This window comes from Bos grunniens, chromosome X, assembly GCF_055505025.1.
Source record: "Bos grunniens cultivar Pamir isolate PY7600 chromosome X, Bosgru_T2T1.0, whole genome shotgun sequence".
Lineage (NCBI taxonomy): Eukaryota > Metazoa > Chordata > Mammalia > Artiodactyla > Bovidae > Bos > Bos grunniens.
The window spans coordinates 63,234,802-63,251,310 of record NC_141194.1 but is presented as its reverse complement, the minus strand read 5'-3'; the positions used below and the strand labels follow the sequence as shown (position 1 = coordinate 63,251,310).

The 16,509-nt window shown below is 38.2% G+C and overlaps 1 protein-coding gene across 1 annotated transcript in view; it reads left to right on the top strand.

Annotated features, from left to right (window-relative positions):
- Nucleotides 1–16,509, top strand: part of TEX11 (testis expressed 11) — a 210,130-nt gene that overhangs the window by 153,261 nt on the left and 40,360 nt on the right. The window contains exon 26 of the mRNA XM_086389929.1: nucleotides 5,780–5,852. Within this exon, the coding sequence (XP_086246055.1) occupies nucleotides 5,780–5,852 (73 nt within the window). The remainder of the gene's footprint in view (nucleotides 1–5,779; nucleotides 5,853–16,509) is intronic.

Sequence of the window (16,509 nt, the reverse complement as noted above, 5' to 3'; positions counted from 1 at the left end):
TTTTTGATTCTCTTTTTAGAATTTTTTCCTCCATTCTGGCGATATCTTGATTTCAAAGATTTGTAATTCCTTTCTAAGGAAAGGTAATATTTGGCTTAGCCTCTTCTTTTAAAATGTCCCTTGCCATGGACCGCTCTTTGTGAATCTGCTTTTAAATATTCTTTATCTTCATCATCTCACTGTGATCACAAGTGGTCCATAGGTTGTTCTACTTCTGTTTCCTTTCACACATTCTCTAAGGAAACACATTTACTTCCACAGCATTTTTTTTCCCATTTGGCTGTGTTGGGTCTTAGCTGCAACATACAGGATCTTTCGTTGAGGTGCATGGACTCTCTAGGTGTGGCATGCACTTCAGTAGTTATGGCACACGGACTTAGTTGCTCTTCAGCATTTGGGAACTCAGTTCCCCAAGGAGGGATCAAACCACACCCCCTGCATTGCAGGGCAAATTCTTAACCACTGGACCACCAGGGAAGTTCCACTTCCACAGTTTTGTTAGCCATCTGGAATTATTTAGCTGACTTGTTTATTGTCACAGACTGGTTCCAAATTGGGAAAGGAGTACATCAAGCTGTATATTGTCACCCTGATATTTCATTTATATACAGAGTACATCATGCGAAATGCTGGGCTGGATGAAGCACAAGCTAGAATCAAGATTGCAGGGAGAGGTATCAGTAACCTCAGCTGCCTGCAGTGAGGGAGATCTGGGTTCGATCCCTGCGTTGGGAAGATCCCCTGGAGAAGGAAATGTCAACCCACTCCAGTACTCTTGCCTGGAAAATTCCATGGGCAGAAGAGCCTGGTAGGCTACAGTCCATGGGATTGCAAAGAGTCACACACGACTGAGGCAACTTAACTTCAGATACACAGATGACACCACCCTTATGGCAGAAAGTGAAGAACTAAACAGCCTCTTGATGAAAGTGAAAAAAGAGAGTGAAAAAGTTGGCTTAAAACTCAACATTCAAAAAACTAAGATCATGGCATCCAGTCCCATCACTTCATGACAGGTAGATAGGGAAACAATGGAAACAGTGACAGACTTTATTTTCTTGGGCTCCAAAATCACTGCAGATGGTGACTGCGGTCATGAAATTAAAAGATGCTTGCTCCTTGGAAGAAAAGCTATGATCAACCTAGATAGCATTTTAAAAAGCAGAGACATTACTTTGCCAACAAAGGTCCATCTAGTCCAAGCTATGGATTTTCCAGTAGTCATGTATGGATGTGAGAGTTGGACTGTAAAGAAAGCTGAGCACCAAAGAATTGATGCTTTTGAACTGTGGTGTTGGAGAAAACTCTTTTGAGAGTCCCTTGGAGAGCAAGGGGATCCCACCAGTCAATCCTACAGGAAATCAGTGCTGAATATCCATTGGAAGGACTGATGCTGAAGCTGAAACTCTAACCCTGATGCTGAGAAAGATTGAAAGCAGGAGAAGAGGACGACAGAGGATGAGATGGTTGGATGGCATCACCAACTCGGTGGACATGGGTTTGGGCAAGCTCAGGGAGTTGGTGATGGACAGGGAAGCTTGGCATGCTGCAGTCCATGGGGTCACAAAGAGTCGGACATGACTAACTGAACTGAACTATTTATTGTCACTCAATTGCATTTGCTTTCTTTGACCCACATTCTTGAATATTTTATCATTCAGTTCAGTTCAGTCACTCTTTGTGACCCCATGGACTGCAGCATGCCAGGGTTCCCAGCAAGCAGGGTGACAATATACAGCCTTGACGTACTCCTTTTCCTATTTGGAACCAGTCTGTTGTTCCATGTCCAGTTCTAACTGTTGCTTCCTGACCTGCATACAGGTTTCTCAAGAGGCAGGTCAGGTGGTCTGGTATTCCCATCTCTTTCAGAATTTTCCACAGCTTATTGTGATCCACATTAACTCAGTTTTAACAACAAGAAAACAAAATACCTACTTTTGCCTGAATCCCACTCTCAGCTTAAACTTTACACCTTTTAAGGAGATAGCAACATCAGTATCTCACTTTCCCGTATACCAGAGTATTCACTCATTTGTCTTTAGTTCTTTCCTTCCTTCTTTCAAGCTAGGAAATTTGTCACCAAATTGGACTTCTAGCATGTTTGTATGATTTTAACTTCTGGATCTCTCTGGTTTTTTTCTCTTACCTAGCCAAAGAAAACTTCCTAATTTTCCATACTTGCCAGCTTCTTTTCTTTCCAATTGGTCCAAAATCCTTCTTGCTGCTTAATTCTGTTCCTTCTGTTAATATGTTCTTTTATGTGATTCTTCACATCTGAAACAAGCTATCAATAGATCTCTGTCAACATATTTTCTTTCCTTTCTTTTCCATTGTTGAGTTCAACTCAAAAAAACATGTGAGTACCAAGTACTCTGCTAGTTACTAGAGATAAAGGATATAAAGCCCTTGTTCTGAGTAGTAAAGGGACCTCTTTTTAGAAACTTTTCCATAGTAAAAGAAGATGGAAAAAAATCTACAAGCCTCAGAGCAAAACCAAAACAATCGTTTTGGCTTCTTTATAAGTAAGGGTGTTGTCAAACTGAAATTCATTCCAAACAAACTGAAATGTCAGGGTTTGGAGCAGAGAAAGGCTTATTACAAGGCCATGCAAGAAGAATGAGTGGCTCGTGCTCAGAAGACCTGAACTCCCCAGTGGGTTTCAGGGAAGTTTTTTTAGGCAACATTTGGGGAAGTGGCACTGCAGAGTATGTAGCTCTTCTCTGATTGGCTGGTGGTGAGGTAATAGAATGGTCATCGTCTCAGTTTGATATTAGCCTTCTGGTTCCAACCAGTCTGGGGTCCACATGCTTGTCCTCAGCCTAAGGTTATCATCCTCCACCTGGATAGAGGCCTTAATTCCTGTAGAAGAACTAATCTTGTTCCACTGTAGACAGAGTACATACTTTGTCTGACTTCAAGTTATTTTAAATGTATTTGAAGTTTGTGTTGTGGTCTAACATATGGTCTGTCCTGGATAAAGTGCCATGTGTGCTTGAGAAAGAATCTAATTTGTTCTTGGGTTGATGAAATGGTCTGTGTATATCTTTTAGGTATAAAAATAAACTATACATAGTTTTACACAGTATTTTAAAATAAGAAAAATATATTATCAGTGCACTTTGTTTTTTCATTTGTATTCAAATTGCTATTGATGTCACATGCTCTCAGCCTGAAGAACTTCTCTTAGCATTTTTATAAATGGTTCTGCTAGCAAAAAGATGCAACTTTTTTTAATCTGGGAATTTCTTTATTTTTCTTTCAGTTCTGAGAGATAATTTTGCTGGGTATTAGATTCTTGGTTGCCTGTTTTCTTTCATCACATTGAATATATTATCCCACTGCCTTTTTAATCAATATTCTACATTTCCTGACATTGTCATCTTGCCTTCCTTTTTTAAGTGTGGTTTCCTTTAATTGTTTTAACATATTTGAAACAGCTGCTTTGAAACCTGTGTCTGCTAATTTCCAATATTGGACCTTTCAAAAGTCAGTTCCTGTTGCCTACTTTATTCCTGTGTATGGGTCATACTTTCTTGTTTCTTTGCATATTTTATAATTCTTTGTTGAAAACTGAACATTTTGCATAATATTTTGGAACATCTTTGGGTACTGATTCCCCCTCTCTGGGACTTGTTAATATGTGCTTGTTTGTTTGATTAGTGACTTGTCTGGGCTAGTTCAGTGCAGTCTTATTTCTGTAGCTGTATAATAGTATAGAGCATCTAATGTTATTCCTCAGAGATCGCAGTCTTTGCCTTTGCAGTCACCATGACCCCTCCTCTGGAAAGGAATGAAAGTAGTTTTAGCAGGGTTATTTTTGAGTATCTCTTTCCATGATCACCCTGTTAAGCTTCTGCTGCTGCTGCTGCTGCTAAGTTGCTTCAGTCGTGTCCAACTCTGTGCGACCCCATAGACAGCAGCCCACCAGGCTCCCCTGTCCCTGGGATTCTCAAGGCAAGAACAATGGAGTGGGTTGCCATTTCCTTCTCCAGTGCATGAAAGTGAAGAGTGAAAGTGAAGTGGCTCAGTTGTGCCTGACTCTTAGCGACCCCATGGACTGCAGCCTACCAGGCTCCTGCGTCCATGGGATTTTCCAGGCAAGAGTACTAGAGTGGGGTGCCACTGCCTTCTCCGTTAAGCTTCTGAGTGGTCTTCTGTTGGTATCATACACAGGTGTAAGGCTTGATGAATTACTAGGTGACTGGTGTGTGTGTGTGTGTGTGTGTGTGTGCACGCACGCACATGTACGTGCATGTGTGCATGCGCACATGTACGTGCATGTGTGCATGCACGCATGCACGTTTGAAAATACTCTGGTATAAATTGCTCCACAGTCTGATCCAATTAATGTAAGGCCCCTTTGAAGGGGTGAATCTTAGCTTTCTCTTCCCCTTAGTTCTCTCTGTAAACTTGTATTCTACTGTTTGGCTTGTCATTATCACTGAGTTACCAGCTTCCTCTTAACTGCCCACACCAAAATCTTCACTTTTTTTTTTTTATAGTGTCTTTAGCCTTGAACTTCCCCAAGCTCTATTTCAATAAAAGTCAGTCTCTTTAGGGTGACTGCAGAGCTCACTCTTCTGATGACCTTCCTCTCCTCCTGAGCAGAAACTCTATACACTGCTTTGGAGCTAGAGGCAGGGACCATGACCCATTTGTATCAGAATGACAATACAGCTCTGTAAATCAGGATCTAGCAAAAGTCATAGTCCCTAACATTCTTAACTTGCCTCTATGAGCATGGAAACTCTCTTATAAGGAAGCTGAGGTGAGGGCCATTGTGACCCAGTATTTTCAACTGCAGTGCTTGGAGGGACTGGGTAGAAGAAAAGAGTGCCAGGCTTCTTAATTGTGCTTGTTTATAATAGAACTCGGGCTTCCCTGGTAGCTCAGCTGGTAAAGAATCCAACTGCAATGTAGGAGACCCTGGTTCAATTCCGGGGTCAGAAAGTTCCCCTGGAGAAGGGATAGGCTACTCATTCTAGTATTCTTGCCTGGAGAGTCCCCATAACAGAGGAGCCTGGCAGGCTACAGTCCATAGGGTCTCAAAGAGTCACACATGACTGAGCAACTAAGCACAGCACATATTCATGCAATACAGGTCTTGGGGAGGGGAATGAGAAGTCCTGGCAACATGCCCCTTAAGGTCATCCCTAGCCTGGAAGCTGAGGGTATAGTGAGCCCTATCCTCTTGGTTATACCCACCTAAAGTACATTTACATCATACTGAACTGGGGAGGGGTGTTGGCCAGATCATGGCTCAACAGCTACAGGTACTCACTGTTCTTACTGAGACTTTAGAAGATTTCCTGGAATAGATGTTTCCCCATTGGCTATTAATATATGCCCTTAGGGCAATTTTCTGAGACTTTACATGATTATGTTTTATCATTTTCACCAGTTATAGTAGTTTTGCTGGGGAGAAGATCCATAGATCTCCTCATATCACCATTCTGGAAGCAATTTTCTTCTGTCCTAGATTATTAAAATTGATACTACTCAAGATTTTCTGTTTAATCCTCAATTTCCTATAAGTTAAGTGATTATGCTATGCATCTTAAACAGTGCTGTTATATCAATTGTACCTCAATAAAACTAGGGGGAGAAAAGGAAAGAGAAAAAAAATAGAGGCTAATATTTATATATAAATCCAAAAATATTCAGTTTATACTTCGATTTTTCTAGTTTAATTTTTTACTGCTGTTAATGATATGATTTTTATTTGCTTAAAGTTTTGTTTGGTTGAGACTAATTTTCTCATTACTTTCTTACCAAACAGAACTGCTTCCTAAATCGTGCACTTGATCTGATCCGTAAATGCAGAGACATCTGGAATGTCCTGAAAACAACAGGTACAGTGGGACTGGGAGTATGGTAACATGGTTATAAAGGGGGTTTCGGATCTGAATAACCTAGTCTTTTATCAACAGAAATTTGTGCCACTGAAATACTTGATAACCAGCCAAATGATCCTTTAAGAACTAGCTTTTCCCCACTCTATGTTTGTATTTTGTATTTTAAATCTTTGACACACTACTTAGAGTAAGAATATTTTTTAAAATATTTATTTACTTGGCTGTGTTGAGTATTAGTTGCAGCATGCAGGATCTTCAGTTGTGGCATGTGGGATCTAGTTCCCTGACAAGAGATCAAACCTGGGCCCCCGCGTTGGGAGCAAAGAGTTTTAGCCACTGGACTACCAGGGGAAGTCCCAAGAATATATTTTATCTTGATTTTCATTGTAGTGTTGAGTATAAAAATAGTACCATCATTGTTCAATATGACTTTATTGCTCTTAAGTCACTGGACTTGATATCTAATTTAAACAAATTTTGACTTTGACTAAATGTAGGATACAGAATCTTCCAAACCACAATGATAATATCAGATACTGTTAACATTTTGTAATGAAATAACCTGTGTAGTAGTAAACCATTAGAAGCTATATAGTAGCTTGCTATGGTATCCTAATTAAGGATGGTATTATTATATAGACTTTATTATATTGTATCCATCTATTCCTGTTTTAGTTAGAATTTTTTAAAAATATATACATACTGAATTGAATTTCATGCCTTTTATTTTTTATTAATTTATTTATTTACTTTGGCTATGCTGGCTCTTTATTGCTTTGCACGGGCTTTCTCTAGTTGTGATGAGCGGAGGCTACTCTTTGTTACAGTACACAGGCTCTTGTTTCAGTGGCTTCTCTTGATGCGGAGCACAGGCTGTAGGTGTGCAGGTTTCAGTTGTTGTAACCAACACATAGGCTCAGTAATTGTAGTATGCAGGCTTTAGGGTGCATGGGCTTCAGCACTCAGGCTTAATAGTTGGTGTCCATGGGCTCTAGAGCTCAGGCTCAGTAGTTGTGAGGCACAGGCTTAACTGCTCTGTGGCATTTCGAATCTTCCTGGACCAGGTACTGAACTTGTGTGCTCTACATAGGCAGGTGGATTCTAATCCACTGTGCCACCGGGGAAGTCCCAAATTACGTGTCTTTTAAGCTTCTCTAGAGATCATTACATGGTTTTTCTCTTTTGAAGTATTAATATATTAAATTATAATAATACATTTCCTAAAATTAAGTCATCATTGGATTTCTGGAATAATCCATTTGGTCATTGTGTATTATTTTAAAAAATGGTGAATTTGGTTTCCTTATATTTAAAAATTATTGGGCTGTCATTTTATGTGTATATTCATGATACCTTTGATGAATGTTTATATCAAACTATAGGAATTATAAGAAAGAACATAAACATATAAAATTTAATTCACCTATCTCAATCTATGGCAGGCATTTAGAAGAATAAAAACAATAAAAAGAAAGGAGAGAAAATACCTAAATAACATACTCAGTATGGAAGATTTAATAGAAATATACCAGATAGCCTGAAAAAATACTTTATACTCCAGTACTCTTGCCTGGAAAATCCCATGGATGGAGGAGCCTGGTAGGCTACAGTCTATGGGGTCGCTAAGAGTCAGACACGACTGAGCGACTTCACTTTCATTTTTCACTTTCATGCATTGGAGAAGGAAATGGCAACCCACTCCAGTGTTCTTGCCTGGAGAATCCCAGGAACGGCAGAGCCTGGTTGGCTGCCGTCTGTGGAGTCGCACAGAGTCGGACACGACTGAAGCGACTTGGCAGCAGCAGCAGCAGCCTGATAATAGAAAACTCATTTTCTTTTCATGTGCCCTTTGAACATTGATAGAATTGATCACAAGAAAAACCTGAATGAAAAAAAAAAAAACCTGAATAAATTCTAAAAATAAAACAAATAGCATTATCTGACCACAATGCTTCACAATGCAGTAAAACTAGAAGTTAATAATGGAATTAGGAAACAGAATGCTTTACCACTTGGACATTTTAAAAAACAAAAGTAACTATGGAATATCTGGGCTTCCCTGCTGGCTCAGTGGTAAAGACTCTGCCTGCCAATGCAGGAGACTTGGATTTGATCCCTGTATCAGGAAGATCCCCTGGAGAAGGAAATGGCAGCCCCACTCCAGTATTCTTGCCTGGAAAATTCCATGGATAGAGGAGCCTGGCAGGCTACAGTCCACTGAGTTGCAAAAGAGTTGGACTTGGCTTAGCGACTAAACAACAGCAGCAGCAATATGAAATATCTAGAAAATGATGCTTAGAATACCTCATAACAGAATCTAAATTACTAAAGTAGTGCTCAGAGTGAAATTTATACCTTTAGTGCCTTTTATTTAAAAAGTATGTCAGAATGCTAGCTGTCTACTGAAAATCAGTTTCTTCATTCTAGGAACACAGCTAGATTCTCTTTATATAGCTATATCTATCTATGTCTTTAGAGACTTACAAATGTAAACAATGAGATACCACTACCCACTTATTAGAATGACAAAAATTCAAAACACTGACAACACCAAATGCTGGTGAATATGTGAAAGAATAGGAATTCTCATTCATTGCTGACAGGAATGCAACATGGTATAGCCACTTTGAAGAACAGCTTGGCAGTGTCTTACAAAACTAAACATACTCTTGCTATACAATCCAGCAGCGGTGCTCCCTGTTATTTATGCAAATAAATTGAAAACTTATGTCCATGAAAAGACCTGCACATGGATGTTTATAGCAACTTTAGTCACAATTGCTAAAACTTGGAAGCGACCAAGATACCATTCAGTAGGTGAATAGTCAAATAAACTGTGGAATGTCCAAACAATAAAATATTGTCCAGAACTAAGAAGAAACGAGCTATTAAACTATGAAAAGACATGAAGGTAACTTAAATGCATATTACTAAGTGAAAGAAGCCAATCTGTAAAGGCCACATACTATATGATTCCAACTATATGACATTACAAAAAAGACAAAACTATGAAGACAATAAAAAGATCTTTGGTTGTCAGCATGAATTGAGGAGGGAGGAATAAATAGATAAAACACAATAAACTTTTAGGGCAGTGAAACTATTCTGTATGATACTACAGTGGTATATACATGTTGTTATACATTTGTCAAAATCCATAGAATGTACAATGCCAAGAGTGAATCCTAATGTAACATGGAATTTGGGTAAAAGTGATGTGTCAATGTAGATTCACTGATTGTAACAAATGTACCACTATGGTGCAGGATGTTAATAGTGGAGGAAGTTGTGTGCAGTGGGGGATAGGGTATATATGGGAATGCTCTATACTTTCCACTCAATTTTGCTGTGAACCTAAAACTATTTAAAAGAATAGCTATTATTGAAAAGACAAGGGAGATGTGGAGAAAAGGGAATTCTTTTGCACTGTTGATGGGAATGTAAATTGGTACAGCCACTATGGAAAACAATGTACACGTTCCTCAAAAAAGCAAAAATAGAGCAACCATCTTCAAAAACCTCAGTACTGAGTATATATCTAAAGGAAATGAAATCACTATTGCAGAGAGGTATCTGCATCCCCGTGTTCATGTCTCACAATAGTCAAGACATGGAAATAGTCTAAGTATTAATTGAAGGATGAATGAATGAAGAAAATATGACATACATATATATGTATGTATATATGTATATATATGTATATGTATGCACACACACACAATTAACTATTTGGCCTTATAAAAGAAAGAAATCCTGCCATTTGTAACAACATGGATGAATACCTGGAGGACATTATGCTGAGTGAAATAAGACAGAAAAACACAAATACTGTTAGACCTAACTTATATGTGGAATCTTAGAAAAAAAAAATCTCATAGAAACAGAGAGTAGATTGTTGGTTGCCAGGAGCCAGGGGCATGGGGGAACATGTGATGGTGGTCACAGGGTACAAACTTCTAGATATAGAATGAATAAGTTTTGAGAGACCTAATGTACACCATCGTGACTGTAGTTAACAATACTGAATTGTATACTTGAAAGTTGGCAAGAGAGTAAATCTTAAATGTTCTCACCCCTCACACACACAAACACAAATGGCAACTATATGAAGTAATGGATATGTTAACTAGCCTTATTTTGGTAATCATTTCACAGTATATACATGTATAAAACCATGTCATTGTACACCTTAAATATACATAATGTTATATGTCAAATACATCTCAATGAAGCTGGAAAAAATCCAGCAATATATGAAAAGAATTATATGCCAAAGACCACTAGGTATAGCTCCAAGGATGATGGATTATTTGTTGTGGTTGTTCAGTTGTTCAGTAGTGTTCTACTCTGCATCCCCATGGACCACAGCATACAGCACACCAGGCTCCCCTGTCCTTCATTGTCTCCTGGAGTTTGATCAAATTCATGTCAATGAGTCAGTGATGCCATCTAATCATCTCATCTTCTGTTGCCTCCTTCTTCTTTCACCTTCAGTCTTTCCTGGGGGTCTTTTCCAGTGAGTCGGCTCTTCGATTAGGTAACCAGGGAATTGGAGCTTCAGCTTCAGCAACAGACCTTATAATGAATATTCAGGTTCACTTTAGAATTGAGTGGTTTGATCTCCTTACAGTCCAGTGGGCTCTCAAGAGTATTCTTCAGCACCACAATTCAAAAGCATCAGTTCTTCTGCACCCAGCCCTTTTTATGGTCCAGCTTTCACATCCATACATGACTACTGGAAAAACCCTAGCTTTGACTATACGGACCTTTGTTGGCAAAGTGATGTCACTACTTTTTAATATACTATCTAGGTTTGTCATAGCTCTCCTTCCAAAGAACAAATGTCTTTTAATTTCATGGTTACAGTCACCATCCACAGTGATTTTAGAGCCCAAGAAAATAAAATTTGTCACTGCTTAGACTTTTTCTCCTTCTATTTGCCATGAAGAGATGGGACCAGATGTCATGATCTTAGTTTTTTGAATGTTGAGTTTTAAGCCAGCTTTTTGACTCACTTTCACCTTCATCAAAAGGCTCTTCAGTTGCTTTACACTTTCTGCTATTAGAATAGTATCATCTGCATATCTGAGGTTGTTGATATTTCCTCCAGCAGTCTTAATTCCAGCTTGTGATTCATCCAGCCTGGCATTTTGCATGATGTACTCTGCATAGAAGTTAAATAAGCAAGGTGACAATATACAGCCTTGTCATACTCCTTTAACAATTTTGAACCAATCAGTTGTTCCATGTCCGGTTCTAACTGTTGCTTCTTGACCCACATACAGGTTTCTCAGGAGACAGGTAAGGTAGTCTGGTATTCCCATGTCTTTTAGAATTCTCCACAATTTGTTGTGATTCACACAGTCAAAGGCTTTAGCATAGTCAATGAAGCAGAAGTAGATGTTTTTCTGGAATTCCCGTGCCTTCTCCATGATCTAATGAACATTGGCAATTTGATCTCTGGTTCCTCTGCCTCTTTGAAACCCAGCTTGTATATACATCTGTAAGTTCTCTCTTCACATACTGTTGAAGCCTAGCTTGAAGGATTTTGAGCATAACATTGCTAGCATGTGAAATGAGTGCAATTGTACAGTAGTGTGAACATTCTTTGGCATTGCCCTTCTTTGGGATTGGAATGAAAACCAACCTTTTCCAGTCCTGTGGCCACTGCTGAGTTTTCCAAATTTGCTGGCATATTGAGTGCATCACTTAACAACATCATCTTTTAGGATTTGAAATAGCTGGAATTCCATAACTTCCACTAGCTTTTTTCATAGTGATGCTTCCTAAGGCCCACTTGACTTCATACTCCAGGATGTCTGGCTCCCCTTGCCTTTCTCTTCTCTTCTTTCCTCAGCTATTTGTAAAGCCTTCTCAGAAAGCTACTTTGCCTAGTTGCATTTCTTTTTCTTTGGAATGTTTTTGGTCACTGCCACCTGTACAATGTTTTTGAACCTCCATCTATAGTTCTGCAGGCACTCTGCCTACCAGATCTAATCCCTTGAATCTATTCATCATCCCCATTGTATAATCATTAAGGATTTGATTTAGGTCATATCTGAACAGCCTAGTGGTTTCCCTTACTTTCTTCAATTTAGCCTGAATTTTGCAATAAAGAGTTCATAATCTGAGCCATAGTCAGCTCCAGGTCTTATTTTTGCTGACTGTATAGAGCTTCTCCATCTTTGACTTACGAAGAACATAATCAATCTCATTTCGGTATTGACCATCTGGTGATGTCCATATGTAGAGTCATCTCTTGTGTTGTTGGAAGAGGGTGTTTGCTGTGACTAGTGTGTTCTCTCAGCAAAACTCTGTTAGCCTTTGCCCTGCTTCATTTTGTACTTCAAGGCCAAACTTGCCTGTTATTCCAGGTATCTCTTTATTTCCTCCTTTTGCATTCTAATCCCCTATGATGAAAAGGACATCTTTTTTTGGCATTAGTTCTAGAAGGTCATCATAGAACTACTCAGCTTCTTCAGCATTAGTGTTTGAGGCATAGACTTGGATTACTGTGATATTGAATGGTTTGCCTTGGAAACGAATAAAGATCATTCTGTCATTTTTGAGATTGCACCCAGTACTGCATTTTGGACTCTTTTGTTGACTATGAGGGCTACTCCATTTCTTCTGAGGGATTCTTGCCTACAGTGTAGATATAATGATCATCTGAATTAAATTCTCCCATTCTCATCCATTTTAGTTCACTGATTCCTAAGATGTTGATGTTCAATCTTGCCATCTCCTGCTTGACCATGTCCAATTTACCTTGATTCATGAACCGAACATTCCAGGTTCCTATACAATATTGTGCTTTACAGCATCAGACTTTACCTTCACCACCAGACACCGGACACTGAACATTGTTTGTGCTTTGGCCCAGCCACTTCATTCTTTCTGGAGCTATTAGTAATTTCCCTCCACTCTTCCCCAGTACCTCATTGGACACCTTCTGACCTGGGCAGCTCATCTTCCAGTGTCATATCCTTTTGCCTTTTCATACTGTTCATGGGGTTCTCTAGGCAAGAACACTGGAGTGGGTTGTTATTTCCTCCTCCAGTAGACCATGTTTTATCAGAACTCTTCACTATGACCCATCTATCTTGGGTAGTCCTGCAGGGAATGGCTCATAGCTTCATTGAGTTACACAAGCTCTTTCACCATGACGGGGCTGTGATCCATGAAGGGGGACAAGGAATATTCAGTTCAATTCAGTTGCTCTGTCATGTCCGACTCTTTGCGACCCCATGACCCACAGCACGCCAGGCCTCCCTGTCCATCACTAACACCCGGAGTCCACCCAAACCCGTGTCCATCGATTCAGTGATGCCATCCAACCATCTCATCCTCTGTTGTCCCCTTCTCCTCCTGCCCTCAATCTTTCCCAGCATTTGGGTCTTTTCAAATGAGTCAACTCTTCTCATCAGGTAGCCAAAGTATTGGAGTTTCAGCTTCAACATCAGTTCCTCCAATGAACACCCAGGACTGATCTCCTTTAAGATGGACTGGTTGGAATCTCCAAGGGACTCTCTCAAGAGTCTTCTCCAACACCACAGTTCAAAAGCGTCAATTCTTCAGCACTCACCCTTCTTTATATTAGTCAGCCATAAAAAGGAACGAATTTGAGTCAGTTCTGGTGAGGTGGGTGAACCTAGTGCCTGTTATACAAGATAAGTCAGAGAAAAATATCATACATTAATGCATGTATATGAAATTTAGCAAAATGGTACTGATGAACCTATTTGCAAGGCAGGGATAGAGATGCCGACATAGAGAACAGACTTGTGGACACAGTGGGGAAAATATAGCGCTTTGGACGAATTGAGAGAGTATCATTGGAACATATACATTACTGTATATAAAAAAGATAGCTAGTGGAAAGTTGCTGTATAACACAGGGAGCTTAGCCTGGTGCTCTGTGACAACCTAGAGGGGTGGGATGGGGTGAGGGGTGGGAAGGAGGTTCAAGAGGGAGGGAATATAGGTATACTTTTGGCTGATTCATGTTGTTGTATGGCAGAAACGGACACATTGTAAATTGTAAAGCAGTTATCCTCCAGTTAAAAATAAATTTTTTAAAAAGAAAAAGGACATTAGGTTAAAACTAAGGGAAAAATTAAAGAAAAGAATTTGTTGTTTCATCTAGGAAATCTATAATTTGTTGGCATACAATAGTTCATAGTAATCTCTTGTAATCCTTTTTATTTCTGTAAAGTCAGTTATAATGTCCCCTCTTTTGAAGCCTCTCTTTGAATTACTAGGATGTGATTATAATAATGAACTTCTCTTATTGTCAGTGTAGCTAAAATTTTGTCAATTTTTAAAATCTCTTCAAATTGTTGGTTTCATTGATTTTCTCTATTTTTCTATCCTCCAATTCATTTTTCTCTGCTCTTTATTATTTCACTTCTCTAGTAGCTTTGAATTTGTTTTGCTCTTTTTTCTACTTCCTCATGGTTTAAAGTTGTGGTATTGCTTTAAAATTTTTCTTCCTTTATGGATGTTTATAGTTACAAGTCTTCCTTTCAGTACTGTTTTTACTACATCCCATAAATTTCATTATGTTTTGTTTTTGTTACCAACCATCTCTAGGTATTTTTCTAAGTTCTCTTGTGATTGTTTTTTCTTTTGGCCCAATGCTTGTTGTTTAATTTCCACATACTTGTGACTTTTCCAGTTTTCTTTCTGTTATGGATTTCTAGCTTCATTCCATTATGGTCAGAGAATATACTCTATGGGATTTTAGTCTTATTAAATTTATTGAGACTTATTTTGTAGCCAGATATATGGTCTCTACTGGAGAATATTCCATTAGCACTTGAGCATAAAGTGTTTTCTTCTGTTGTCGGATAGAGTATTATATATAACGTCTGTTAGTTCTAATTGGTTTATAGTGTTGTTGGCATCCTCTTATTTCCTTGTTGATCCCCTATCTACATATTCTATCCATTTTTGAAAATTATTCATAAAATGTATGATTTATGTTTATCTGAAGGTAAAAATATACTAGGAACAGAGAAGACAGTCAGAAATCTCCAGGAACTGCCCATAAAGAGTAAAATTTCTGAAATTTTTATATTAATATTTTACCTATAAAAATTTAACGTAGAGAAGGCTAAGCATCTCTTCTGATTTTGAAACTCTTCTCATGCAACTCTTAGCAATAGTAACCCATCAAACAAACCTAATTACTTCTTACATTTCCTCTCTTTATGAGGAGAAAGGATGAATTTTTGCAGTTTTCCAGGGGCCCTTTTGGGAATCTCAAAGATAATTTTAGTTTAGAAGATATCCTGAAAACATTGTTTTATATTTTCTATATTTGGGATGTGACTTTTCAGGGCAGAACTAAGAGTTGTTAGAGGCAGTTGGGCACTTGATTAAAATACAATTGTGGGTGCCTGAGAAACAGTACTTGGTTACCCATCTAAGCAAAATGACAATAACACATTTACAAATAAGTGTAGAAAATAACACAATTCTAAAGAACTTTAGCTCTTCAATAAATTAGAAAACTTTTTTCTTAATCTTTTTGTCATTAAATGATCAAAAATAACGACATCACAAAGATAATAAAGATCAAAAAATTATTCTGGTAAAACACAAAATCTGCTATCTAGGTAGATTACGTACAAGGCAAAGAATAGACTTTTGTAGTATAAGTGAAACCATCATTTAGTAAACTAAGGAAGCAAGCCCATCAAAAAAAATCAAGATAACTTTGCTCCATTTTAATACATTACAGAGCTTTATTTTAGACTCAGGTTTAAACTAGGGCAAATGAAATTTACTTTCCAGATTTGTCCTTCATTATGCTCTTTTATATTCTTGAACAAACTGACAACCTTTTAGGGGATCTGCCTGTCAAAACTAGCTTTATGAAAAGACTAAGACAGTTTTTCAGAGGCTACATGATGTGTGATACTGTAATAAGATTGGATGCAGAAGAAAATACAGAATCTAGCTATTTCTGTTAAGTCAGGCATTAAGGAGCTTTTCAAAACTGTGAAACAATCTTCTCATTCATTTTTTAAAATTTTGTTTATGGATAATTGCTTTACAGTATTATGTTGGTTTCTACCAAACATCAACATGAATCAGCCATAGGTTTACCCATGTCCCCTCCCACTTGAACGTCCCTCCCACCTCCCTCTTCTCATTCACTTTCAAAATACAATTACTTTTTAATTGACATTAACACACAGTGACTTCATCTCAAATTAATTCAATCAGGAAATATATTTAAATTTTGTTTTAATTTCTAAAATGGTAAATATCAATAGTTATAACCTGCATATGAAAAATCTCTTTGATAAGTTTTTCAGAGTACATGGGGGTCCTGAGAACAGAAAGTTTGAGAACCACTGATTTGGGAGTAAACTGCATTTTCCTTTAAAAACAAAGGCATATATCCATTTGACGCTATTGCTCATAATATAATCTCAACCACTTGTTTTAATTGTACTTTTAACCAAAATAATTTTTATTTCAAAGAGAAAACTTAGGTGTAATTGAGACCCATCTCTCACTCACTAGTAGTGTAGCAGACTAGCAGAGTTCATGAACACACAGCACAACTTTCTCTGACTACCTTCATCCCTTTTAAAGAGGAAAAATGAACACATTCTTTAACCCAAAGATATTGCCTCTCTAT